At 40.5% G+C, this 27,958-nt stretch overlaps 1 protein-coding gene across 1 annotated transcript in view; it reads left to right on the top strand.

The window, feature by feature from the left end:
* The window catches only part of LOC132819788 (protein transport protein Sec23B), a 65,505-nt gene that overhangs the window by 24,449 nt on the left and 13,098 nt on the right, over window positions 1-27,958 (top strand). Inside the window, exons 9-15 of the mRNA XM_060831559.1 lie at window positions 1,481-1,596; window positions 3,224-3,347; window positions 5,866-5,946; window positions 7,291-7,380; window positions 13,202-13,308; window positions 23,263-23,416; window positions 23,530-23,607. Of these exons, the coding sequence (XP_060687542.1) occupies window positions 1,481-1,596; window positions 3,224-3,347; window positions 5,866-5,946; window positions 7,291-7,380; window positions 13,202-13,308; window positions 23,263-23,416; window positions 23,530-23,607 (750 nt within the window). The remainder of the gene's footprint in view (window positions 1-1,480; window positions 1,597-3,223; window positions 3,348-5,865; window positions 5,947-7,290; window positions 7,381-13,201; window positions 13,309-23,262; window positions 23,417-23,529; window positions 23,608-27,958) is intronic.

Here is a 27,958-nt window from a genome sequence, read left to right as displayed (position 1 = left end):
TATTGCCTGACCAGCTATGCTTTTCCAACACCACACTCTCAACCCAGCTTTCCTGTAATAGTCAAAATTTATTAGTTAATTTAAAATCCTGCCATTTAATAATTGGTGAGATTTTAACCCATAACTTTAAAGCCTTGCTCTGGTCATTTGATTACTAGTCCAGTAACATTACCACTACACTTCTTCCCAGTTTTGTTTTTTTGTCAATGATTTACATTTTTATCCTCTTGCGAGTAAAACTTGTTTCTCCCTATGTCTATCAAATTCTCTTTGATTTGATTAATACTTTCTTGCATGTTAAAATTTAAACCAGCCCACTCATTATAATTTACCCAATTCCATCTGGATGGGCATCAAAATAAATTCAATTGTACCTCGATTAAGTTACCAGTGGATTTTCTTTTACAGCAATGAATGATTACTGTTAAATAATTCACTGGTGAGATAGAAATTTTGTAGTTGAGAAGTTTTTTGATTTTTAAATTCATTTTATGGAATGAAATTGTGATAGTTAATCACTATTGCACTCTTGATTCATTGATTAGCATTGGCTCTGCTAGTACAATGCTATTGACTCAACTTTTCATGTCAAACTTCAGTACTTGACCATATAATCTGAATTGACAACACCGCACGATGCTGAGTGACCACAGCATTGTAAGAGATGCCATCTTTTGGATGAGTCATTAAATCAAGACATTTCTGGCTGCTTAAAAATGTACATACAAATCTAGAGTCACTAGTTTTATCGTAGCAAGTTCTGATTTCCTGACCAAAATTACTTCCTACAAACAACAACCACCAAAATTAGATTATTTAATCATCCATAGAATAATCCATACAATCCCCGCAGGCCATTTGGCTCAACAAGTCTACAACAACCCTCCAAAGGGCATCCCACCCAAACCCATTCCCTTACCCTATCCCTATAACTCTGCATTTCCCATGGCTAACACACCTAACCTACACGTCTCTGAACACTATGGGTAATTTAGCATGGCCAATCCACCTAACTTGCACAACTTCGGACTGTGGGATGAAACCAGAGCACCCGGTAGAAACTCAAGAAGACATGGGTAGAACATGTAAACTCCACACAGTCACCTGAGGGTGGAATCAAACCCAGGTCCCTGCTGCTGTGAGGCAGCAGTGCTAACCACTAAGTTACTCTGTACTCATTCATTTTGTTTTTAAACCTCACAAATTGGCTGTTGTGTTTACCAATGTAACAATTATTGCACTTTAAACCCTCTCAAATACCCTAAAATGTGATAAGAGTAACGTACGTGCTCCCTCCTTCATTCTTTAGTTTGATCCTTCTTTAGAAGACCACTTGCTCTCGCTTCCGCAAACTCTCGGCATCACTAAAGCTGTAATCATGATTTTGATCTCCACATTTGACTGTTCCTGTGCTGGCTTTGTTGTTAGGATTGTTCTCTTTCAGTTATGTTTTGTAATTTTCATTTGTTCTTCTCTTCAGCACTATGACGCTCTAGCAAACCGTGCAGCAGTAAATGGACATTGCATTGACATCTATGCTTGTGCCCTGGATCAGACCGGTCTTTTGGAATTAAAGTGTTGCTGCAACCTGACTGGGCAAGTGTTTACCAATGGATTAGATTAGAATCCCTACAGTATGGAAACAGGCCCTTTAGCCCTCCAAAGAGTAACCCACCCAGACCCATTCCCCTACCCCACCCTATATTTAGCCTGACTAACTCACTTAAATGGGCAATTCACCTGATGTGCACTTGTTTGGATTGTGGGAGGAAACCGGAGCAGCCGGAGAAAATTCAAGTAGACACGGGGAGGATGTCGCTTGACAGTCGCCTGAGGTGGGAATCGAACCCAAATCGTTGGTGCTGTGAGGCAGCAGTGCTAACCACTGAGCCTCCACATAAAACATTGAGATCTAGTTATTGTGTAACTTAAACCATAAGCAATGGATTTATAGTTCTCTCAACCTGATGAGTTGAATCTTTTTTCTCTTGTTTTGAGAGAACAGTAAGGGTTCCTGATGAAGCAAAGTTCCATGAGTCTCCATTAAAATAACCAAACACTTAGTTGATATGAATATTCAGAAAGTGATTGGATGAAATATGATCAGATTTTCTCCATTATTAGTATGTAACATTTAAAGATGGTAATGTCTCTGATTTTTATTTAAAATGATTTCCTCATCAAAATATTGAATATTGCACTGAAAAAAAAATACACTGGCTAATTTTGCACAATTAAGGACCATCAAGGGAGTAGGAAGGATTACAACAAGAACAAGCTAAATAAAACCCCCTCAGATAGAGTTTACACTTGGTCGCATTTAAGAAGTCAAGGTTGAAATGCAATAGTTAATTTCCAAACCAGTGGCCCTTCTGAAGTAGAGGGACCATTTTTAAGCTTAGAAGCCTGGCTCAGCTGAGGCTCTCATGGCATTAGCAACTGTCTGTTGACTCTCAACCACTTTGGAGGGTGAGCAGGATGTTACAACAAAACTATTCCATGGTTCATAAAAGCACAGAAGGAAATATCCATTTGTGGCTTTAGGAGGAAATTAAGGAAACTTTCTCTTAAGAGCAGAAGCTTAAAATCTCAAAAAGCAAGCTTGAAAACTGTGAATATTTTGGAAACTAGACAACAAAGGAAAAATTAAAACAACAGTAAATAGAGTCAGAAATGAAGAAACCGAGCTCTTGCAGATATATTTAAAGGGTAGAAATACATGGTCATGTCTTTGAGGCAGAGACAGGAGACAAGAAACATAATAAACTCAAAGTCTGGTTCTGCAGTGAATAACTGCTCTCCTGTGTAGTGGGATGACTGGCTGAGATGCTGTTGTTTTTTTTTATTACCTATTTTTCTAATCAAACTGTTCAGAGAGGTTATTACCTACCTTTGGAGCAGGTGAGAATTAAATCCTGGCCTCTTGGTCCAGGATTAGGGACACTACCATGGTGCCACAACTGGATCCCCAAACTTGACTCTGCTGGGACCTGAACCCACAACCTTTAATGACCAACTCGAGCAAGCTTTAGAAATCCAATGCATTCTCCAGAGATTTTCATGAAGATTTGATTACTGTCTTCCATCTGAAGCTCATTCTCAGCCTTGTAATGGAAGTAACAGACATATTTCTTGTTGAAAAATATTTGAAGTATACATTGGTGAATGTCACAAAGTGTACATTAAATAACTTTACAATCTGTGTCCATTTCTGTCAACCCAGAGGTTACATTGTGATGGGGGACTCCTTCAACACTTCCCTCTTCAAGCAAACATTTCAAAGGGTTTTCAGCAAAGGTCTTCAGGGGGATTTCAGGATGGCTTTTGGTGCCACTTTAGAGCTTAAGGTGAGAGGGTGCTTTCAATTCCCATGTTATGTTTTTAACTTCTGAATTAACTTATCAAACTGTTGATGAGGATATCACTAACACTGTATTACTAGCGAGCATTTGGAATGCCTGTTGTTTTTCTTTCTTCCTTTCACTTGCTTTCATGATTTACTTTTATGGAGGAAAAAGTGAGGTCTGCAGATGCTGGAATCAGAGCTGAAAATGTGTTGCTGGTTAAAGCGCAGCAGGTCAGGCAGCACCCAAGGAACAGGAAATTCGATGTTTCCTGTTCATCAAGGGCTTATGCCCGAAACATCGAATTTCCTGTTCCTTGGATGCTGCCTGACCTGATTTACTTTTATCCCGCCCAAGTTTTTTTTTCTGGTGGAGGGAGACATCACTCATTTTACATAGTGAAAATGAAAGTACTTAATATCATAGTGTGATGTTGTTCTGCACATTATTGATGGCACAAAAGCAACAATAAGCATCCTGAATCACTGTTCCAAGTATTGGGCCACATCTGGTGTTGACTATCTGTTTGAACCTGACATAACTTCCGAAGTCTTGTAACAACTAGTTTACATGATAATGCTGACTGTGCTTATCATTAATATCATTTATACTTCCCCAGCCGTCACTGTGACTGTGTTTGTGTCTTGTTTGTAATGATTTATCTTTGTGAGCATTAAGTACAGTGAAAAGTGGCTTCACCTGGCAGGTGTGATTTTTAAGTTAGGGATCTTAATTTTTTAATACAAGTCATCAATGTAATTTGTGGACGTGACATCAGTTGCTAACATGTAAGTGCTCGAAGCAGAATTAAAAATGATCTCTGTGAAATGCAGTGTGTCAGAAATGATCATAAGACTGTAATTTCATCTTGGGTTAGAATGTAGTATAAGCATTTGCAATTTTAATCTTCTATTATAACATGAGAAAATGACACTGAATTTTTTTTTCAACATCTACTATTTGATTCAAAAAATGTACACCAGCAGAATCGTAGAAATGTGACATCTCATTATCTCCGAATTGGAAGAGAATAAATTCAAACCAGGTTTCCGTCTAAATTTTTATTTTTTATTCATTCACGTGATGAGGGTGTTGCTGGACAACCCAGCGTTTATTGCCCATCCCTAATGGCCCAGCAAGCAATTAAGAGTCAACATTGTTATGGGTCTGGAGTCACATGTAGGCCAGACCTGATAAGGGTGGCAGATTCCTTCCCTAAAGGACATTTGTAAACCAGATGGGTTTTTCCAACAATCGACAATGTATTCACGATCATTGTTAGATTCTTCCTTCCAGATTTTAGAGTTCAAATTACATCATCTACCATGATGGGATTCAAACCTGAATCCCCAGAACATTCCCTGCATCTCTGAATTAACAGTGTAGTGATATTACCATTTGGCCATTGCTGTGTTGTAATCTCTGTGAGAATCTATTGCAGCATCTGTTGCCATGACCAGGTTTGGTTTACAATATAGTTTGCTTATGCCTAAGCTGTTGGGTATTTCATTTAGACAGAGTAGATATTGCAGATGCTGGAGATTAGAGTCAAGATTAGAGTGGTGCTGGAAAAGCACAGCAGGTCAGGCAGCATCTGAGGAGCAGGAAAATCAACATTTCGGGCAAAAGCCCTTCATCAGGAAATTTTCCTGCTTCTCAGATGCTGTCTGACCTGCTGTGCTTTTCCAGCACCACTCTAATCTTGTCACTTGATTTAATTTGTTTTTGTTACTGATTTTTATTTTTAATAATAAGACACTAGTAAAATAATTTAGCTGTTACAGATTTGAATCAACAAGCCTACAGATGAATTTAGATCCATTGTCATTTTTGAAAATTTATAGATTGTAGTTTAATTTCTCCCTGAATGGAACAATCGGTTCTGCTGTAACGCAGTAGTTCTGTTCTCATGCAACCCTATATTATAAGAGAATGTTAGAATAGCTGCACCATTTAAACCAATGGGGCTGGAATTCCATTAGAAGCAATACACACTTTAAAGGTTTGCATCTTAGAAACAGTGACCCAATTCGTTAAGCTCCTGGGTAACCAAAAAAGCCCAATGGTTGTACACATTCTTGACATTTGTAGAAAAAAGATCCTTGTATATTAATCTATGTAATTTCTTGCAAATGTAAATGTGAGATGTAACAAACTTGACATCCCCTTAAGTTGGTTGTTGGTTGTAACTATTAGCCCATCGAGAGTGGTCCGCAAATGCTCCCCAAACACGTAGAACAAAAATTTGGAAGCTGGTTGATTATGATCTGTATTCTATTACAAGCAACTGAATGAACATGTTGTTTCCAGCCACTGAGGAGTAAGGACAATATGCCTGGCCTGGCATTGACATTGAAATTCATACATGATGTTGCTTGATAGTGTGGTAGGCAGAAGTTCTTTTTGAACTGATGGCAACATCTTGTTACTGCATTGTATTTTGTTTGCTCTTCACAAATTTATGAGAGGAGATTATGTAATTTCATTACACTGACACAAATCTATCAATACTTTATTTCAGACGACTAGAGAACTGAAGATTGCTGGTGCAATTGGGACCTGTGTGTCTCTGAATTCCAAAGGGCCTTCTGTGTCTGAGAATGTAAGTTTGAGTTTATTGTTTGTAGACATTCCATACCTAACTTTCTGGCATTTTTAAGCTCCAATGGGGCTATTATTTTGTTTTCAAATGACCAACTTTGTTCACTTCCACTCTGCATTCAATCAGCAAGATTTTTAATTTATCTGGACTTAAAGAAGTCCACATTATTTGAAAGAAGTGGGGAGGCTGCAGAAGGACTTTGGGAGAGTGGTCCAGGAAATGGCTGATGGAATTCAACGTGAACGAATGCGAGGTCTTGCACTTTGGGAAAAAAAAATAAAAGCATAGCCTACTTTCTAAACGGTGAGAAAATTCGTAAAGCCAAAGTACAAAGGGATCTGGGAGTGCTAGTCGAGGATCCTCTAAAGTAAACATGCAGGTTGAGTCCATGATTAAGAAAGCGAATGCAATGTTGTCATTTATCTCAAGAGGGTTGGAATATAAAAGCACGGTTGTGCTACTGAGACTTTATAAAGCTCTGGTTAGGCCCCATTTGGAGTACTGTGTCCAGTTTTGGTCCCCACACCTCAGGAAGGACATACCGGCACTGGAGCGTGTCCAGCAGAGATTCACACGGATGATCCCTGGAATGGTCGGTCTAACATACGAGGAACGGGCTGAGGATCCTGGGATTGTATTCATTGGAGTTTAGAAGATTGAGGGGAGACTTAATAGAAACTTACAAGATAATACATGGCTTGGAAAGGGTGGATGCTAGGAAATTGTTTCCGTTAGGCGAGGAGACTAGGACCCATGGACACAGCCTTAAAGTTAGAGGGGGTCAATTCAGAACAGAATGGTGGGCCTGTGGAATTCATTGCCGCAGAGTGTAGTGGAGGCCGGGACGCTAAATGTCTTCAAGGCAGAGATTGATAGATTCTTGATGTCACGAGGAATTAAGGGCTACGGGAAGAATGCTGGTAAGTGGAGTTGAAATGCCCATCAGCCATGATTGAATGGCGGGGTGAACTCAATGGGCCAAATGGCCTGCCTTCTACTCATGTCTTATGGAACATCAAATAATGGCAATTGGTAACAGAGCTTGATAATTGGAAATGTCTTAACTTGCGTGTTAATCCAAGTATCAAGAGAAAAGTAACATCAGTTTTAAGATTCTCTGAAGACTGTGTAAAGGCAGGTTAAAATTATAAGCCAATTAAAGCACTTTACAGTTTTAAAAATTTTCTAATCAAAAAAATTTGCTGTACTTAATAATTCAAACTATTTGAAAGAATTGACTTGTTGCAGCAGATTTGATATCTGCTCCATTCTTAAATACGTTTGTAGTATAGATGGACAATTCAAGCAGACATGCATTTGATTAAATTTTTTCTGTTCTTTTAGGAGCTGGGTGTAGGTGGCACATGCCAATGGAAAGTTTGCAGTTTGGATCCTTGCACTACACTGGGCATCTACTTTGAAGTGGTAAATCAAGTGAGTCTTTCTTTCTTCCACATACAGAAATCTTGGTGGGAACTCCTGCCTCTCTCAAGTCTTGCTGAAGTCTCATTAAAACCTACTGTTAATCTGAAAAGACTGAGAATCCAGGGTAAAAGTCTGCTGTGCCAAGAAATTAGCTAAACAAAATAACACATTTTTCTGTTATTATAGAAGGAATGCTAAGGAAATAAGGAGTAAAATGTCTCCTGCATCTCTGCTTAATCTAATCAAAATATTATGGTCAGTAAATAAGCAGGATAGAGAGAAACCATCTCATCTGGTGAAAAGTCTAGGAATAGAGAATGTGGTTTGAGAATGAGAACCTGATCTGTAGGAGTGAAATACAGAAAACATTGTGGTGAAAGTCTGTAACTCTCTCTTCCACAAATGACAGTTGATGCTAATTTAGAAGTTGATGGACTTTTTTTATGAACCAAAAGTATTAAAAGACACTGATAACTTAGACCACTGATCAACTATTTTAAATGGTGGACTAGCTCAAGGTACTGAATGACCTACTGCTGTTCCTGTATTTTTATACAGTGTTAATTTGGAAAAACAACGCTTAAATTCACAGATCTAAATTGGTATCCTTATGAGTTAGAGATTACCTGAGGTTACCATTGACCACAAACTGACCAGGGACTATTCACATAAATACTGTGGCTAAAAGAGCAGATTGGACTCTTGGAATCAGACAGTGACTAACTTGGCTCCTGGCTCCCCAAGGCCTCCCCACTTTCTAGAAGGCACAAATAAGGAGTGTTTTGGCATACTCCTCAATTTCCTGACTGAGTGTGGTTTCATTAATTTTCAAAAAACTTGACACCTCCGGGACACAGCATCTTGACTGAATGGAACTGTGTGCATAAGTATTCCGTTCTTCCACCATCAGCATACAGTAGCAGCAGTGTGTACTATCTATAAGATGCACTGCAAAAATTCACCATGGCTCCTTAGACAGCACCTTTCAAACACATGATCGTTGCCATCTAGAAGGGTAAGAGTAGCAGATACGTGGGGAGCACCACCACCTAAAAGTTCCTCTCCAAGCCACTTTCTATCTTGACTTAGAATTCTATTGTTATCTCTTCATTGTTGTTGGGTCAAAATCCTAGAGCTCCCTCCGTAATGTTGTGGATATACCTATACTAACTGGACAGTATCAGTTCGAATAGTTGCTCACCTCCACCTTTTTGAGGGCAAGTAAGGATGAGCAATAAATGCTGGCCTGGCCAATGATGTAAATATCTCAAGGAATGGAAAATATGTACCAAAGAACTTGGTACCCAGTTCATGACAGAAGACTTGCTGTTGTATTGTCATGCAAGAGTGGTAGGATAGGAACAGATTTTGCTGAACATCAAAGTCTCCAAAGAGCTGTATTTTTAAAAAAAACTTTTGATAGGTCAGTAAATATTATATAGACCTGTTTACTTTGACTTGGACATATCTCTTATTTGGCAAGTGACCATGATCGTGTATTGTTCCCCTAGTTGTTCAGAATCTATATTTACTCTGAAGAAGTATGTACATGCTGACAGATGGGTGGTACGTGTGGATTCTACAAAGTGGCAGAAGCGATGTACCTCCTATAGTTATCATCATAAATTGATTTATCATCGTTCTTGAAAACTGACATTGTGAAAGTCAAGACACATTATCTGTCCTTCTCAGATTTCTTTGCAAAATTGTCAAAGTTTGTGTGAAAGCCCATGACCATCAGCTTTATAGATCCTTGCAGGAAAGTTGTCCTGACTGCACACTCTGTTGTTTTTCATCTCTTGAATCACCTTCTGTGGACTTCTGATTAAGAAGGTTCCTGGTAGTGCATGCCCCTTCCAATAGTCTCAGATAGCTATGTTATCTTTGAGAAGGTTATTGTTGATGCCAGCTTGGTTTGGGAGGAGGAGAAGGAAAGACCAATTTGATTTTGATGCATGAATAGACTTTGTGGTCTGGAAGAAATTGTAACATAATGCAGAACAATGCAGCACTGGATTTCAATGGCCTTTGTGCTTGCCACATTCTTGATAACAAGTCATTTTCTGAGCTTTTTTAATAGCAAGTAGAAAGTATTATTTGGAATTAGCGTAAACACTTTTAGCAGTCCAGGGTCTGTGAATTCCTCCATTTGGTTACCTGAACTAATGTGTACTTCTTTGCTTTGGTTCCTGATTGCAGTTCTATAAATAGTTTTTAGTTAGGACATTTCATTGGGTTAAAGGTGTTTTAATAATGCCTGATATTGTAGTGGATTATTCTTTGCTTGGTCTAATAGTAGCACTGTGCATAGAGTAAGAGGATTTTCTGTCACGCTTTGTTCATCTTCATTATAATAAGACAGTATATCTGTTTCTGCCTGATTTCAAACTGGGCACCTTGAGCTTGTTAGGTAAATGCGATAACTACAGCAGAGAAACTTGCAACCTTCAGCCAGAAGTGCCAAGTGGATGATCCATCTCTGCCTCCTCCACTGGTCTCCAGCATTACAGATTCACTCTGTATGATGTCAAGAGATCGTTGGAGTTACTGGATTCTGAAAAGGCTATGTGCCCTGGCAATATCCCAGCAATAGTACTGAAGACTTGTGCTCCAGAGCTTAGCACTATGCTAACCAAGCTGTTTGAGTTGTGATATAGTACTGGTATCTACCTGACAAGTGGAAAATTGTCCAGATATGTCCTGTACACAAGAGCAGGATAAATCCAACCTTTTCAATTAACACCCTATTAGTTTACTCTCATCATCAATAAGGTTATGGAAGGTGTCATCAACAGTGCTATCAAGCAGCACCTGCTTAGCAGCTCATCAATGCCCAGTTTGAATTCTGCTGAGGCCACTCAGCTCTTGACCTTATTGCAGCCTTGGTTCAAATATGGACAAAAGAGCTGAACTCCAGGGCTGCAGTGATTTCAAGGCTGCATTCAACACGCATGACATCAAAAAGACCTAGCAAAACTGGAATCAGTAGAAATCAGGAGGCAAACTCTTCATGGGTTGGAACCATACCTTACGCATAGGAAGATGGTTATGGTTTTTGGAGGTCAGTCATCTCAGCTCTGCAGGAGTTCCTCAGGATAGTATCCTAGGCCCAAACACCTTCAGCTGCTTCATCAACAATCTTTTCCCCCATTATAAAATCAGAAGTGGGATGTCCGCTGATGTTTGCATAATGTTCAGTACTATATGTGACTCATCTGATACTGAAGCAGTCCACATTCAGGTATCCAGGCTTAGGGTGAAGAGTAACACACAACATTCATATCACTCAAATGCCATGTCCAATAAGAGACCATCTAGTCATTCCCCATGACATTCAATGGTGTTAGCATCATTCAGTCTGCATTATCAACATCCTCTGAATTACCATTGATCAGAAATTCAAATAAACTTGCCATATAAACACCCAGTGGCTACAAGAGCGATCGGAGGCTACGAATACAGAGGCAAGTAACTCACCTCCTGACTCCCCAAAGCCTGTCTACCAGTCACTGGAATATTTCTCACTTGGCTGGATGGGTGCAGCACCAAAGAAGCTTCAACATTCAAGGAAGCTTGACGGCATCAAGGACAAAGCAGTCTGCTTGATGGGCACTACATCCACATCTATTCCACCCACCACTGACACTCCGTAGCATCATTGTTTACTATCTACAAAATGTCCTGCAGAATTTCACCAAAGAACCTTAAAGAGCACCTTCCAAATCCTTACCACTTCCATTTAGAAGGACGTGGGAATACCTCCATCTGCATGTTTCTCTCGAAGCTACTCAACATTCTGGCTTAGAAATACTTCACTACTCCTTCACTGTTGCTGGGTCAAAATCCTGGAATGCCCTCCAAAATGATATTGTGAGTCTGCCTACAGCACATGAGCTGCAGTGGTTCAGGAAGACAGCTCACCACCAGCATCTTGGGCGGCACGGTGGCACAGTGGTTAGCATTGCTGTCTCACAGCGCCTGAGACCCGGGTTTAATTCCCGACTCAGGTGACTGACTGACTGTGTGGAGTTTGCACGTTCTCCCCGTGTCTGCGTGGGTTTCCTCCGGGTGCTCCGGTTTCCTCCCACAGTCCAAAGATGTGCAGGTCAGGTGAATTGGCCATGCTAAATTGCCTGTAGTGTTAGGTAAGAGGTAAATGTAGGGGTATGGGTGGGTTGCGCTTCGGCGGGTCGGTGTGGACTTGTTGGGCCGAAGGGCCTGTTTCCACACTGTAAGTAATCTAATCTAATCTTGAGCAACTAGGGACAGACAATAAATGCTGGCCAGCCAGTGATGCCCCTGTCCTACTAGTGAATTTTTAAATCAAAAATTGTAGGTTAAATGTTCATGACAAGACTTGGAATACCAGTTTTGGGCTAACATCAGTGCTGCACTGTTGTAGATACCATCTTTTGGGTGAGACTTTACATTGAAATCCTTTGTAATTAGTGGCATAAAATTACTCCTGGTGAGATTTGGCATACAGCATTAGATTTCAATGCCCCGGCTACCCTTACCGCAAAATTTCTCATTTTGTTTTGTAGGATTTTAGGTGTTACGTTGGCTACATTACATACCAAAAAAAAGCATTTCCTTTTGTTATGAAGATGTGGGTATACCTTTAAAAGAGTTAAAAACAGCAGAACTACCGGACCCAGCACCAAATGTACTCAAAAAAATGGTAACAATATAACACTGGGTCAAACAACCCGATGAGTTTGTTGCTTGGAGACCAAATCAAATTTGAATTCGGCCAATCAGTTTAAATTATACCCGAAACACATCAAACTCCAATAAAGATTGAATTGAGTACGTTGACAATTTTAAACGCCGATGACAGAATCCGATTCTCTGGAATATAAGACTGGGGAAAATTGAACAGTTGAGAGAAGAACTGCCATGGCCCAGCACGTAAATAGATTGCTTGAAAATAGCTCTCTCTTAAAAGTACCTTTTCGATCAGTAACCTGTGATGCTGAAATTCCTAACAAGAAAAGAAGACATAGGAAGATCTGAAGACCAGAACCTACAGCTTGGATGCTGCCTGACCTGCTGCGCTTTTCCAGCAACACATTTTTCAGCAAGAACCTACAGCTGCCTGGTTTTGAGATAAGAAGTGTTGTTTTGTAAATTTTAATTGGGAGTTTTATCGGACTAGTATTATAGAAGGGAAGCTAAAAGATAGGTTAGAGAAAAAAATTGTAAATAGTGGTTAGTTAATTATTCTCTGTTATATTTTAAGAAATAAAGTTGTTGATTTTTACTGTAAATAGTCCTTGCCCAATCAAACTTTACAGATTACTGGGATAAATCTTTTCTGTGTTGCTGTTTAAATTAAGCAGGAGTTTCACCCCGTGTCGTAACACCTTGTTTTTCTTTGTCCCATTGTTGTCTGTTTTAACCTTGCACTATCAGTCCTTCTGTCACTTTGTGCTATTCACCAGATCATAGACATTCCCTTTTTTGTTTCAGTCTGACTGATTTCACTGTGTTTATGGAAGGTGAGTAATGACAGCCAAACTTCTATAGGTAGTTGATGTAAATACACTAATTTTTAACTATATTCCCAAGGTTTTATCCTTTCAGATGTGAACGTGTCTGAGGAAAACCAGTTTAGTGATATGGGTTGGAATGCTAGTGGTTTCATTCTTATCAACAGTGCTTTAAAAAGTGTAGAATTAAGAATAGAAGCATATTCAAAATGTAAATGCAGCTTGTTTTGAATAGTTCATTTTATTACATGCATCAATACACTATTCTGACTGTTAAGCACATTGTTTTGATTTCTTTGGTACAAAATTTCTGATAAACTTCTGTTATGATTTTGCAGCATAACGCACCAATTCCTCAGGGTGGAAGAGGGGCTATTCAGTTTGTCACTCACTACCAGCATTCCAGTGGCCAGAGACGCATCAGAGTCACTACAGTCGCCAGAAAGTAAGTTTGTTGCAGATCTGCTAATGCGTATGTTGTGCAACCTATGTAATCTCTAACTTACAAGTTTCAATTATGCTTTAAATTCACTAAACTTTGGCAATTTTTAAATTCAAGTGGCACTGAACTTTGTTAATTTTGTAATCTGACACTGCAATGATTTATTAAGATTGATAGTGCACTGTAATCTCATAGTTAGCATACCAAGGCATTTCTGGCTTTTGGAATTTTTTTGGATTTCTGAATAATGTCAGAATGCCTAATCACAAATGAGTGAATGGGATGTAATATAAATATGTACCTAAGACATATAATATTAGTGATTTTTTTTTTAAGAAGATTTTTAGCTCTGGTTGATGACAAGTATATAAGTTAGCTTGCCAAGCTTGAAGGTTTGTTTTCAGACATTTCATCACCATACTAGGTAACATCATCAGTACGTATCTCTGGTGAAGCGCTGGTGGTATGTCCCTTTATAAGTCTTGGTTTCTTAAGGTGGGTGATGTCATTTCTGGTTCCTTTTTTCAAGGGAAGGTAGATAGGATCTAAATCGATGTGTTTATTGATGAAGTTCTGGTTAGAATGCCAGGCCTCTAAGAATTCTCGTGTGCGTTTTTGTTTCGTCTGTCCTAAGATGTGTGTGTGTTGTCCCAGTCAGAGTGGTGTCCTTCTTTGTCTGTAAGTACAGAAACTGGTGATAGTGGATCGTGTCTTTTGGTGGCCAGTTGGACCAAAAGTGTGGATTTGTTGGGCCGAAGGGCCTGTTTCCACACTGTAGGGACTCTATGATTCTATGATACTCTTAAATAACAGAAAAATATTACTAGCAAATGCCGAGTGGTCCCTGAATATTTCTTTGCCAACTTGACATAGGCAGAGTTTGGCATGAATAACTCAGTAATCGAGCACAAGAAAAACCGGAAAGGCCTGCAGTTGAGTCAGGAAGATGTATGTAAATTTTACTGAATTGCTGCTCCTGTTTACGACTGTACAAGCTTCTTATCTCAGGTTAGCAACTCTGACTCAGAAATACTAAAGGTATTGGATGAAAACGTGGCAACAAAGGGAGACGGTTGATTTAATTGGGACAAAAGCTGAATATTATACAATAATGTGTAGGAGTGGGGGTAGTTGGGTGACAAAAGGATTAATTAATGTATGTGCAACACAATGCTATCCATCCATTGTTCTTTGACTATGTCCCCTTCTAATTTGTAACTTCTTTATGTTCGAGCAATATTAAAGTAAAATGTATGTTTTCAATAAGCAGGAGGCAGGGCAGGTACATTTTAAATTCTTTTCTCATCTCTTGGAGAGCCAGTGTTCAAATTTCAGAAAGTTGAGGTTGCCACAACTGTAAACATAAATTTCATTTTTTAAAAATCCAAAGTAATAACTTGATGATTTAAATGAGTAACTAATCATTCTGACCATTGAAATGTCCCAAGCAGCAGAACTTAATTATAAGACCTTTGTTTGCTATGTCAGCTAAGACAGGGTAGAAAATAGAATAGGCCAAGTTCTGACCTTAAGAAAATGGGTGACGCTGCAGTTGAGGTAAGGAGTTTGATTGAACTAACATGGATTATGTATCACTTCTAGTGGTGCACACACTCTGAGCTGGTCTCAGTGAAATTCATGAATGCGGGATTGGCTTAGTCTCTGTCTTGCACCTGTCTGTCTCTGTCCCCTGTGCTCTCTCCACCCATCCCTCTTTTGTTTGTCTGTCTGTCTATCTGTCTCTCTGCCTTCTCCTTTCCAAGTATGTTGCTCTCAATCCCCTCTCCCATTTTCCCACTCTGTTGCGCCGCTGCACGATTTCATTCCACCCTTCACTAGCCTCGCTCTTTCCCCATTCTGTCTTGCCCCTTTTCCACTTCTGTCTTCCCTGCCCCCCCAACACCACTCTGTCACCAGTTTCTCTCCTACATGCTCTCCACTTCTAATCCTACTTCACGCTCTTAGCTACCCTCTAAGATAAATTAATTTCCTTTAAAACAGATACCTCTTCCTCTTAAATTATGATTTTAGTTTCTTCCACAAGCTGAAACGTCCTTCTAATATCCAATCATCTCAGGATTTTATATGTTTCAATAACATCCAGGACTGGGATCACTGTTTACAAATAAGGGGTTACCCATTTAAAAGGTGAAATATTTCCTGCTAAGGTTGTGCAGGTTAGGTGAATTGACAATGCTAAATTGCCTATAGTGTTCAGGGATGTGTAGGTTGGGTGCATTAGTCAGGGGTAAGTATAGGAGAAAAGGGTATAGAATGAGCTTGGATGGGTTACTCTTTGGAGGGTTTGTGTGGACTTGATGGGCCGAAGAGCCTATTTCCTCACTGTAGGGATTCTATGTTCCATGTTGGGAAACTTCTGAACTTTGGAATTTTAGATAATAGGCATATACTGTTTGACGTTTTTGCATGAGATAAAGCCATCATTCCAGGAATGAGTCAAGTGAAGCTTTTCTGAACTGTTTCTAAGCGTGTTTCTTTCAAATAAGGCCACCAAAACAGTGCACTGTAAAGTTTTCACCAAAGCCCTGACTACAGTAGGACTGCTCTTATATTCTTATGTGGCAAAATAACAATCAGTACATTAATTATGGATAGCTTTAACTTTCTCATAGCTCGGAAAAGTCAGATTAGCAGAGGCAGCCACAAGAAAGAATTCATAGTGTATTTGGGACAGTTTGCTAGAACAATATGTTGTAGATCCAATGATATCAGAATAAAGGATCCCTAGAAATCAGTGACCATTACATGAAAGAATTTAATATTCACTTTGAGGGGAAGAAACATGGGTCAGAAACAACTGTGCTAAATTTATAGCAACAGTAATTACAAAGGATTGAGTGCAGAGCTAGCTGGAGTAGACTGGGAAAGCAGTTTAATGGCAGAGATGGTTGAGGAACAATGGCAGACATTTAAGAAAATAGTTTATCACTCATAACAAACCTATATCCCAGTGAGAAAGAAGAAATCTCGGAAGGGGATAACTGTGTAAGTGCTAAATTGTAGTTAAAGAGGGAGGCTAAGGATATCATTAAATTGAAAGAAAAACGTATAATGAGGCAATTGAGATGGACAGCAAAAGCTTCCTTTAAATATATAAAAAGGAAGAGAGAAGTCAAAGTTTACATAGGCCCCTTTGAGAACAAGGCTTGGGAGGTCACAGTGAGAATGAGGAAATGACAAATGAGTTGAATAAATACTTTACATACATTTTCAAAAAATACTAAATAATAAAGAGCCAAAAGGAGAGGAAATAATTCAATAATTATCATTAGAGGGGGAAAAAGAAGCTCTAAGGGAAGGAGGCGAAAATAGAGGATAACTATAGGCCAGTTAGCTTAATGACTGTTACTGTGAATTGTTCAAGTCTGTGTTAAGGAAAATGCTAAAAGGGTGGCTCAGGAAAGTGTAGATCCACTGAAGAGAATTTATGCATGGAGCAGGAGGAAATGGGAGGGGTTCTTAATGAGCACTGTACATCATTATTTCCAAAGGAGCAGATTATAGTGGATGGTGAGTTTTTGAGAGCAATATATTTTTTTTAAAAAAGGAGGAAGTACTGTGATTTGAAAAAGATAGACAAATGCCCAGGACCTGATAGGACCTATCCCAGAATGTTGAGGGAGGCAGATGAGGAAATTGCTGGAGCCTCATATGAAACCTTTGCATCCTGTTTAATCACAGAAGAGGTCCCAAGGACTGTAGAATATCCAATGTTCCTTTGTTTAAGAAGGGCAACAGAGATAATCTAGGAAATTACAAGCCTGTCAACCTTGCATCAGTGGTAGGGAAATTATTGGAGATGGTTCTTAGGGTTACATTTAATCGCATTTGGAACAGTATTAGCAATAGGCAACATTGGTTTGGATGGGGAATGTTGTATCTCTCAAACTTGATTGAGTTTTTCAGGTGACAAAGATGATTGGGGCAGGGCAGTAGATGTCATCTAAATAGACTTTAGCAAGGCCTTTGACAAGATCCTTCATGGCAGGCTGATACAAAAGGTGAAGTCACACAAGATCAGCGGTAAGCTGATAAGATAGATACAGAACTGGCTTAGTGATGGAAGGGTTTTTTTTCTGACTCAAGATCTGTCAGCAGTGGTGTTCCACAGGGATCTGTTGTTTTTACTGTATAAATGATTTGGAGGAGACTATAAATGGTCTAATTACTAAGTTTGCAGATGACACAAAGCTTGGGGAAGCAGGATGAGGATTGCCAAAGGGTACAGCAGGATATAGATAAGCTGAAGACTTTGGAGGAGAAATGGCAGATGGAGGTTTGTCCGGACAAATGAGAGATGATGTGTTTTGGAAGATCTAATGTAAGAGGGAAGTATATAGTTAATGGTAGAACCCTTATTAGCATCAATGTGTATAGGGATCTAGACATGCAGGTTCTCAGTTTCTAAAAGTGGCAACACAAGTAGAAAAGATTGTCAAGAAAGTATATAGCATGCTTGCCTTCATTGGTCAGAGCATAAAGGTTAACAAGTCACGTTGAAGTTGTATAGAATTTTATTTAGGTCACATTTGGAATATTGTGTACAGTTTTCGTCACAACACTATCAGAAGCTTGTGGAGGCTTTTGAAAGGGTACAGAAACAATTTACCAGGATGTTAGCTACTTTGCAGGTATTAGCTACTAGGACATATTGGACAAACTTGATTGGTTTTCACTTGAAAGCTGAAGGATGAGGGGAAACCTGATAGAAGTTTACAAAATTAAGAGGCATTGATAGAATGGATAATGAGAGTCTTTTTCCAAGGGTCAAAATGTCAATTACTAGTGGCCATAGATTTAAGAAAAAAGGAGTATGTTTAAAGGAGATGTGAGAGGCAAATATTTTAAACAGAGGATGGTAAAGGGTTAAGGAGAATCCAAAGGGATTTTATAAATACATTAAGGACAAGAGAGTAACTAAGGATAGAATAAGGCCCCTCAAAGATCAGCAAGGCAGCGTATGTGTGGAGCTGTAGGAGATGGGAGAGATACTAAATGACTAATTTGCATCAGTGTTTACTGTGGAGAAGGACATGGAAGATATAGAATGTGGGGAAATAGATGGTGACATCCTGAAAAATGTCCATATTACAGAGGAGGTGGTGCTGGATGTCTTGAAATGCATAAAAGTGGATACATCCCTAGGCCCTCATCAGGTGTACCCTAGAACTTTGTGAGAAGCTAGGGAAGTAATTTCTGGGCCTCTTGCTGAGATATTTGTATCATTGATCGTCACAGGTAAGTGCCGAAAGACTGGAGTTTGGCTAACGTGGTGCCACTATTTGAAGAAGGGTGGTCAGGAAAAGCAGGAACTATAGACCAGTGAGCCTAACATCGGTGATGGGCAAGTTGTTGGAAGGAATCCTGAGTGACAGGATTTACATGTATTTGGAAAGGCAAGAAGTGATCAGGGATAGCATAGCTTTGTGTGTGGGAAATCATGTCTCAAGTTTGATTGAGTTTTTTGAATAAGTAATGAAGAGGATCGATGAGGACATAGCTGTGATCTATATGGACTTCAGTAAGGTGTTCAGCAAGGTTTCTCGTAGGAAACTGATGAGCAAGGTTAGATCTCATGGAATACAGGGAGAACGTGCCATTTGGATACAGAACTGGCTTGAAGGTAGAAGACAGAGGGTGGTGGTGGTGGGTTGGTTTTCAGACTGGAGGATTGTGACCGGTGGTGTTCCAAAAGGATTGGTGCTGCGTCCACAGCTTTTCATCATTTATATAAATGATTTGGATGTGAACCTAGGAGGTATAGTTAGTAAGTTTGTAGATGAAACCAAAGTTGGAGGTGCAGTGGACAGCAAAGAAGAGTACAACAAGATCTTATTAGATGGGCCACTGGGCTGAGGAGTGGCATATGGAGTTTAATTTGATAAATGTGAGGTGCTGTAAATCTTAGCAGGACTTATGTACCTTAATGGTAAGGTCCAGGGGAGTGTTGCTGAACAAAGAGACCTTGGAGTGCAGGTTCATAGTTCCTTGAAAGTGGAGTTGCAGGTAGATAGAATAGTGAAGGTGGTGTTTGGCATGCTTTCCTTTATTGGTAAGAACATTGAGTACAGGAGTTGGGAGGGCATGTTGCAGATGTACAGGACATTGGTTAGGCCACTTTTGGAATATTGTGTGCAGTTCTGGTCTCCTTCTATCGGAAAGGTGTTGTGAAACTTAAAAGGGTTCAGAAAAGATTTACAAGGATGTTGCCAAGATGGAAGATTTGAGTTATAGGGAGAGGCTGAATAGACTGGGGCTGTTTTCCCTGGAGTGTCTGATGCAGAAGAGTGACCTTATAGAGGTTTATAAAATTGAGGGGCATGGATAGGATAAATAGACAAGTTCTTTTCCCTGGGATGGGGCAGTCCAGAACTAGAGGGCATAGGTTTATGGTGAGAGGGGCAACAGTATTCCAACTATGCTCTGACTGGTTTTAGCTGAAAATGTGTTGTTGGTTAAAGCACAGCAGGTCAGGCAGCATCCAAGGAACAGGAAATTCGACGTTTCGGGCAAAAGCCCTTCATCAGGAAGCTCTGATCTCCAGCATCTGCAGACCTCACTTTTTACTCTGACTAGTTTTAGCAACACCTCCCTAGTTTTATACTCCATTCCCTTTGCCTTCCTTGTTACCACCTGATCTTTCATAATTCGTATAAGGACTGTGGTATTCCTCCATTTAAATAATACTCATCCTACATTAGATTAGGTTCCCTACAGTGTAGAAACAGGCCCTTCGGCCCAACAAATCCACACCAACCCTCCAAAGGGTAGCTCACCCACACCCATTACCATCTGACTAATACACCTAGCACATCTTTCAACTGTGGGAGGAAACCGGAGCACCCAGAGGAAACCCACACAGACATGGGGGGAATGTGCAAACTCCACACAGTCGCCCGAGGCTGGAATCGAACTATGGTCCCTGGCATTGTGAGGCATCAGTGCTAACCACTGAGCCACTGTTCTGCCCTAATTCTTGTATTATTGTTGTCAAAATGCATAATTTCACATTTTCCCATATTACATTCTATCTGCTGAGTTTCTGCTCACTCGCTACCCTGTCCACATCCTTCTGCCGACACTTTGCATCATTAAAAGTTAAAAACAAGGACTGCAGATGCTGGAAACCAGATTCTAGATTAGAGTGGTGCTGGAAGAGCACAGCAGTTCCGGCAGCATCCGAGGAACAGCAAAAGCCCTTCATCAGGAATACAGGCAGAGGGCCTGAAGGGTGGAGAGATAAGTGAGAGGAGGGTGGGGGTGGGGAGAAAGTAGCATAAAGTACAATAGGTGAATGGGGGAGGGGATGAAGGTGATAGATCGGTGGGGGGAGAGTGGAGTGGATAGGTGGGGGGAGAGTGGAGTGGATAGGTGGAAAAGAAGAAAGGCGGGTAGGACAAGTCATGGGGACAGTGCTGAGCTGGAAGTTTGGAATTGGGGTGAGGTGGGGGAAGGGGAAATGAGGGGGAACTGTTGAAGTCCACATTGATGCCCTGGGGTTGAAGTGTTCCGAGGCGGAAGATGAGGCATTCTTCCTCCAGGCGTCCTTCCTTCAGGTGTCTGGTGGGACCTAAGGGGAAACTTTTTCATGCAGAGGGTGTTGCATGTATGCAATGAGCTGCCAGAGAAGTGGTGGAGGCTGGCACAATTACAACATTTTAAAACACATCTGGATGGTTATATAAATAGGAAGAGTTTAGAGGGATATGGGCCACATGTTGGCAAATGGGACTAGATTGGGTTAGAATATCTGGTTGGCATGGATGAGTTGGACCAAAAGGTCTGTTTCTCTCCTGTACATCTCTATGACTCTAAGTACCCGGAATACACCTTAAGCGGAGGTGGAGAAGGCGGATACAATAGCAGCATCTAAGAGACATATACATGAATAGGCAGAGAATAGAGGGATATGGACCACACAGAGGCAAATGTTTTTAATTTAGAAAGGCATCATGTGTCAGCACATTCTTGGTGGGCCAAAAGGCCTGTTCTTGTTCTTTGCTTTTTTATTGTAAAGGATGCAATAGCAGAGCATTTAGAAATACATGTTATGATCAGGCAGATTCAGCATAGGTACACAAAGGTGAAATCATGCCTGACAGATTTATTAGAAGTCTTTTTGAGGACATAACCAGTACGATTGATAGATAAAAGGAAAGCAGTGGATAGAATATATTTGGATTTTCAGATAAAGTTTGATAACCACTAATTAGGTTATTTATTAATATGAGTCCATGGTGTTTGAAGTAGTATATTGGAATGGATAGAGGATTGACTAAATAACAGAAAACAGTTGAAATAAGGGAGGCATTTTCAGGATGGCAGTCTGTAACTGGTGGTATCCAATAGGGATCAGTTCTGGGACCATGTTTATTTTACAATATATATTAGTGATTTAGATTAGAAAAGTCAATGTGGAATAGCCAATTTTGCAGGTGACACAAAAATAGGTGGAGATGCACTCGTTGAGAATGATGCATAGTGTTGGCAGAAGGATGTGGACAGGTTAAGCAAGTGAGCAGAAACTCAGCAGATGGATTTTAATGTGAGAAAGTGTGAAATTATGCACTTTGACAACTCGAATACAAGAACTGATTTACAAGGGGAGTTGGAACCACAGTCAAAGTAAAACAAAAATAAAAGGCCTCCGTTGGGTCAGAGGCCTTATACAAATTATAAAAGATCAGGTGGTAATAAGGAAGGCAAAGGGAATGAAGTACAAAACTAGGGAGGTGTTGCTAAAACTAGTCAGAGCACATTTGGAATACTGTGACCAGTTTTGGTCCATTTGTCTAAGAAGAAAGGTATACTGGCATTAGGGGCAGTCCAGAGAAGGTACACAAGGTTGATTCCAGGTATAGAGAAAGAACATCTTAGGTAGGTTGGACCTGTATGCAGTAGAGTTCAGAGGAATGAGAGGCAAGAGTCTTAGGGAGCTTGAAGAGTAGATTCAGAAAGGTTGATTCCTCTTGTAGGAGAGTCTAGGACCAGAGAGCATCATCTCCGATTAAAGCATTATCCATTTGAAATAGAGTTGAGAAGGAATTTTGTCAGAGGGTAGTGAAACTGTGGAATTCCTTACTGCAGAGAGCTGCGATGGATGGATCATTAAGTATGTTGAAGCCTGTGATAGATTTATAATCGGTAAGGGAATTAAAGGTTATGGGGGAAAGGTAGGAAAATGGAGTTGTGGAGTATCAGGTCAGCCATGATTCCATTAAATAGCAGAGCAGATTCAATGGGCTGAATGGTCACTTCTGCTCCTACAACTTATGATCTTGTCTTCCATTCCCCTAGCAATAAATGACGATATCCCATTCAGTTTTCTACTTTACCACCAAGGTCTAGAGTCTCCCTGCCAAAATAAACAAGAATGCATTTACCCACATTATCCTCTATCTCTATCATATTTGTTTACTCACTTAAACTGTTGAAAGCATTTTGCAGTTTGAATACCTCCTTTGCTTTTTTACCTGTTGTCATCAGCACATGTAGTTACCATATCACAATAGTTGCCTGGATATATCGACTGTATCAATGCAACATGTGCGTTTTTGGCATTCAAAGGAAACATGTGGAAAGAATTGTCATTTTTAACCTTCTTAATTATTTTCCAATGTAAAAGTGTTGGATTCATAGTAATTATGTTATGAACTATACTTCATATTTAAAACGATGACCAGGACTTCAGCAACTGCGTGGAGGTGGAGGGCTGGTAAAATGACAGGGAACTACTTAGAGGTATACCTATAGGCCATCTATGCTAAAGTTGCCAAGCACGTCCCCTTATTGGGAAGAGCAACTTGGGGTCTTTTTTTTCTTGGTTTGACTTTGACTGTGATCCTAACTCCCCTTGTAAAAGTCCTGCCCATTGATGGGAAGCAGAGTAGCCTCAGTGAAACTTAACCTGTTGGTAATATTTGCTTTGATTTTTAGCTGGGCAGATGCACAGAGTCAACTCCAGCAGATAGAAGCTGCATTTGATCAGGAGGCATCAGCTGTATTGATGGCAAGACTGGGAGTTTTTAGAGCTGAGTCTGAGGAAGGCCCTGATGTACTTCGTTGGTTGGACAGACAGTTAATCCGACTGGTAAGAACATCAAGTACATATGTAAATCCAAAAATGCAGTCGTCTCATTTCACATTGATAGTTTATCAATTTTAAAAACCTGTTCATTATTTTCTGCCCTTTTTTTCCATCAGTGTCAGAAATTTGGCCAGTTCCACAAAGATGATCCTAGCTCCTTCAGACTTTCAGAAACATTTTCCCTTTATCCACAGGTAAGTTCTTATTTTAGAAGTATAATTTTATATAATGAAACTGTGAAGAAAGGTGTGATGGCATGATCTGTGAAAATGGTCTCAAACATGTAGAACTATTCCTTCCCAAATTTCACAAACCAGACTGTTCTGATGGGACCATCATATCAGCATGTTCCTCTCTCACTGAGCTCACTTCTTCCTACCTTGACTCCATTCTCTCTCCAATTGTCCAGACCCTATCCACCTACATCTGTGATTTATTTGGTGCCTTCCACCATATTAACAATTTCCAGTTCCCTGGCCCTAACTGCCCCACTATTCACCATTCCCGCCTTACGTCCCTCTTATAGAATGAGACCTATCTCCTCCTTCTTTGACAAGATGTCTCAACAATCCCTATCCATCACCACTGTCCTCCCGCCTGGCTGAACTGTTCTCTCACTGACAATTTATTTAATTCATCTCACTTCTGCCAGTCAAAGGAGTAGCTATGGGTACTTGCATGGGTCCCAGTTATGCCTGCCTCTTTGAGATCTGTGGAACAATCTTTGTTCCAGTCTTACACTGGCTCCCCTCCACAAATCTTTTGTCAGTATTGACGATTGCTTCAGTACTGCTTCATGCTGTCACCAGGACTTTGAAAAATTGGTTCACTTTGCCTCCAATTTCTACCCCTCGACAACTTTGACATCATCCATTTCCAACAGTTCCCTTCCTTTCCTTGACCACTCTGCCTCTAATTTGGAGAATAAACTGTCCACTGCCATCCACTACAAAGCCACTGATTCCCATAGCTACCTTTACTACAGCTCATCACACCCCACATCCTACAAGGACTGTTTTCCATTCTCCCAGTTCCTTTGCCTATGTTGCAACTGTTCAGATGATGCCACCTTCCAAATCAGTGCTCCTGAAATGGTTTGCTTCCTCCATGACCATGTTTCCCACCCACTGTGATTAACAGGATCCTCATCCAACCTATTACACATGTTTCCACCCTTGCTCCTTCCTCCATCACTCAACAGTGTAATCGGGTTCCCCTCCTCCTCACTTTTTTCATCCTACCAGCCTCTGCATTCAAAGAATCATTCTATGCCATGTCAGACAACTCGAGCAGAATGCCACCACCAAACATATTATCTCCTCACTCCCTCATCTGCATTTCGTGGAGTTTGTTCCCTCTAGTGCATTCCACAACAACCAACACTGCCCCCTCCCCATAGCACCTTCCCATGTAACTGCAGAAGGTACAACATCTCCCCCTTTACCATCTCCCTGCTCACCTTCCAAGGGCCTAAACAGTCTTTCCAGGTGAAGCAGCATTTTACCTGTACATCCACCAATCTTGTGTATTGTATTTGCTGCGTCTAATGTGGTCTACTCTATGTTGGAGTAATCAAATGCAGATGGGGTGACTGTTCTGTGGTACATCAGTCTATGCACAAGCAAGACTCTGACCTTCCCGTAGCTGGTCATTTTAACACAGCATCCTGTTCAGATGCCCACATGTCTGTCCTCAGTATGCTGCAATGTTGCAGTGGATCACAGTGCAAATTCGAGGAACATCTCATCTTCAGACCAGGCACTTTACAGCCTTCTGGACTTAATATTGAGTTCAGTACATTCAAATTTTGAACCAACTCCTATTTCTTCCCTTCTAGCTTGTTACATTCTGCAATCATGTACTCCCCCCAATCCCAGTGGGACTGGCTGTCCTTTCAAGTCTGTCAGGAGACATACCATTGTTCTACCATTCTCACATTCCTATCACTTAATCTGAACTATCAACGTCTTTTCTCCACCAGCAGCCTTCATCCATGACCCTCAGAACCCATCATCCCCTCCAAACAAAACGGTGTAGCATAAATGCTGTACCCTTCTCACTTCACTTAGTCATCTACTTTCAAAACGTTAGCTTGCACTCTCTCCATGGATGCTATCTGACCCCGTGATCTCCAGCATTTCTTATTTTCAATACAGATTTCAAGACCAGCAGCAATTTGCTCCTATATGTAGGTTTGTTTATCTTTACAAAACCAATTCTCAAAGATACATTTGCAGTCATCCTCCAAAGGTGGTCAGTCACCTTTTGACCTTTTGAGAAGGCAGTGAGTTACTTCTAACTATGGTTTTTAGAAATGAAAGCACCCAGGTGACTCAGCCAGAAAATCGTGGGATGAAATTAATACTCAGTGCTATAAACTGGGACTGTCCCAGATTATGTGCCTGACTAATGCTGTGTTATGATTAGTGGTGCTGGAAAAGCACAGCAGGTCAGGCAGCATCCGAGGAGCAGGAAAAACAACACTTTGGGCAAAAGCCCTTCATCAGGAATAGAGGCAGGGAGCCTCCAGAGTGGAGAGATCACTGAGATTCTTGTGGAGATTCTTATAGACTCTGGTTTCCAGCATCTTCAGTCCTTGTTTTTACCTAGTTTATTGTAACCCTACTGCGAATCCTCTTGCAAGGATGCCTGCCTCGAAGAAGTTTTTCTCCTCTCTCTACAAGAATTTGTGATCTCTCCACTCAGCAGGCACCCTGCCCCTATTCCTGATGAAGGGCTTTTGCCCGAAACGTCGATTTTCCTGCTCCTCGATGTTGCCTGAACTGCTGTGCTTTTTCAGCAACACTCTAATCTAGAATCTGGTTTCCAGCATCTGCAGTCCTTGTTTTTACCTAATGCTGTGTTATGACAATCATGGTTCGAATGGAATGCTACAGTTACGCTAACGAAGGGGATGAATCAGTCAGATTGTAATAGGTTGCTCTTTCGCACTCAAATATCTGTTGGCAAAGGAATAGTTGTGGATGTGGTTTGATTCTTCACCCTGCTTCCCCCTCCCCTTTCAAAATGGATGAATTGTCTATGGAACGACAGAATTCCTACAGTGTGGAAACCGGCCCTTCAGCCCAACAAGTCCACACAGACCCTCTGAAGAGTAACCCACCCAGACCCATTCCCCTACTCTATTATCCTATATACCCCTGACTAATGCACTTAACCTACACATATGTCCCTGAACACTATGGGCAATTTAGCATGGCTAATTCACCTAACCTGCACATCTTTGGATTGTGGAAGGAAACTGGAGCACCTGGAGGAAACCCATGCAGATAGAGGGAGAATGTGCAAATTCCACAGAGACAGTCACCCGAGGTTGGAATTGAACCTGGGTCCTTGACACTGTAAGGTAACAGTGCTAACCACTGAGCCACTGTGCTGTCCTGCTACTAAAACTATTCCCTGTGAAGATTAAGTATTTGGAAAAGAGACAGTGACATAACTAGGGGTCACAAAAAATAAGTGGAAAAGGTGCTAGCTCTACCTGTTGTGGCAATGCAATAGGGTTGGTTCTGATGTTGAATGAACATCTTATCAGTGATCTGTTAAATGTATTAATTGTTATGAATGTCAATGTAAGGTACCTATCTATTCTTCTACTTCCTCGTATAGTTCGGAAACTATTAAATAGTTCAAGGAAATCATTCTGAATGGGAGCATCCCTTTAAATGAGAGACAGTCTCTTAATAAAGATATAAATCCAGAAGACATAGGAGCAGAAATAGACTGTTTGGCATATTAGTTTTGTTCCACCATTCAATGATATTATGGTTGATTTGCCACTCCTTAATTCTACCTTCCTGTCTTTTGCCCTTAAACCTTGGTTTCTTTAGTAATGTAAAACTTTATCTCTACTCTGAACATACTTAATAACCCAGTTTCAGAAGCCATCTAGAGTAAAGAATTCCACAGATTCGGTACCCTCTGAGCAGTGTCACAGCTAGTCCACAGTTTTTGCATGCTGATCAGTATGCCGGTGCATTCTCTTCTAGTTTCAGAAGTTGATGCCTTTTATGGACCTTGGAGGTTCATACTCTGAAGAATGAATTAGGAGGAGGAGGATTGCCTCTGTGAGAAGAACACTCTCTCCCACAGGGGAAACAATCTCTCTGTATCTACCTGTCAATCCCCTTAAGGATCATCTTTGTTTCAGTAAAGTCACTCCACATTCTACTAAACTCCAATGAGAGGCCCAACGTATTCAGTCTCCCTTCAGAAGACAGTGTATCCAAATGCAGGACCAACTTAGCGGACTGGACAGTTTCCAATGTTAGTATACCTCTCCTTGGATAAGGGGACCAAAACTGTTCACAGTATTCCAGATTTTGTCTGACTAGTGCCCATGTAGTTGTAGCAAAATTTCCCTTTTTTATTCCATTTTCTACCCAGAAAAAAACATTTTACAAATTGTAAGAGAAATTTCTATTTTTTTCAATTCAGAACCTGCCTTATGGAGTTACTGCCATATAGCATGGAAACAGACCCTTCAGTCCAACTTGTCCACGCTGACCAGATATCCTAAATTGG

The sequence above is a fragment of the Hemiscyllium ocellatum genome, chromosome 10, assembly GCF_020745735.1.
Source record: "Hemiscyllium ocellatum isolate sHemOce1 chromosome 10, sHemOce1.pat.X.cur, whole genome shotgun sequence".
Classification (NCBI taxonomy): Eukaryota; Metazoa; Chordata; class Chondrichthyes; order Orectolobiformes; family Hemiscylliidae; genus Hemiscyllium; species Hemiscyllium ocellatum.
Note: the sequence above shows the minus strand (reverse complement) of the source record. Positions and strands in the feature narration are given on the sequence as shown.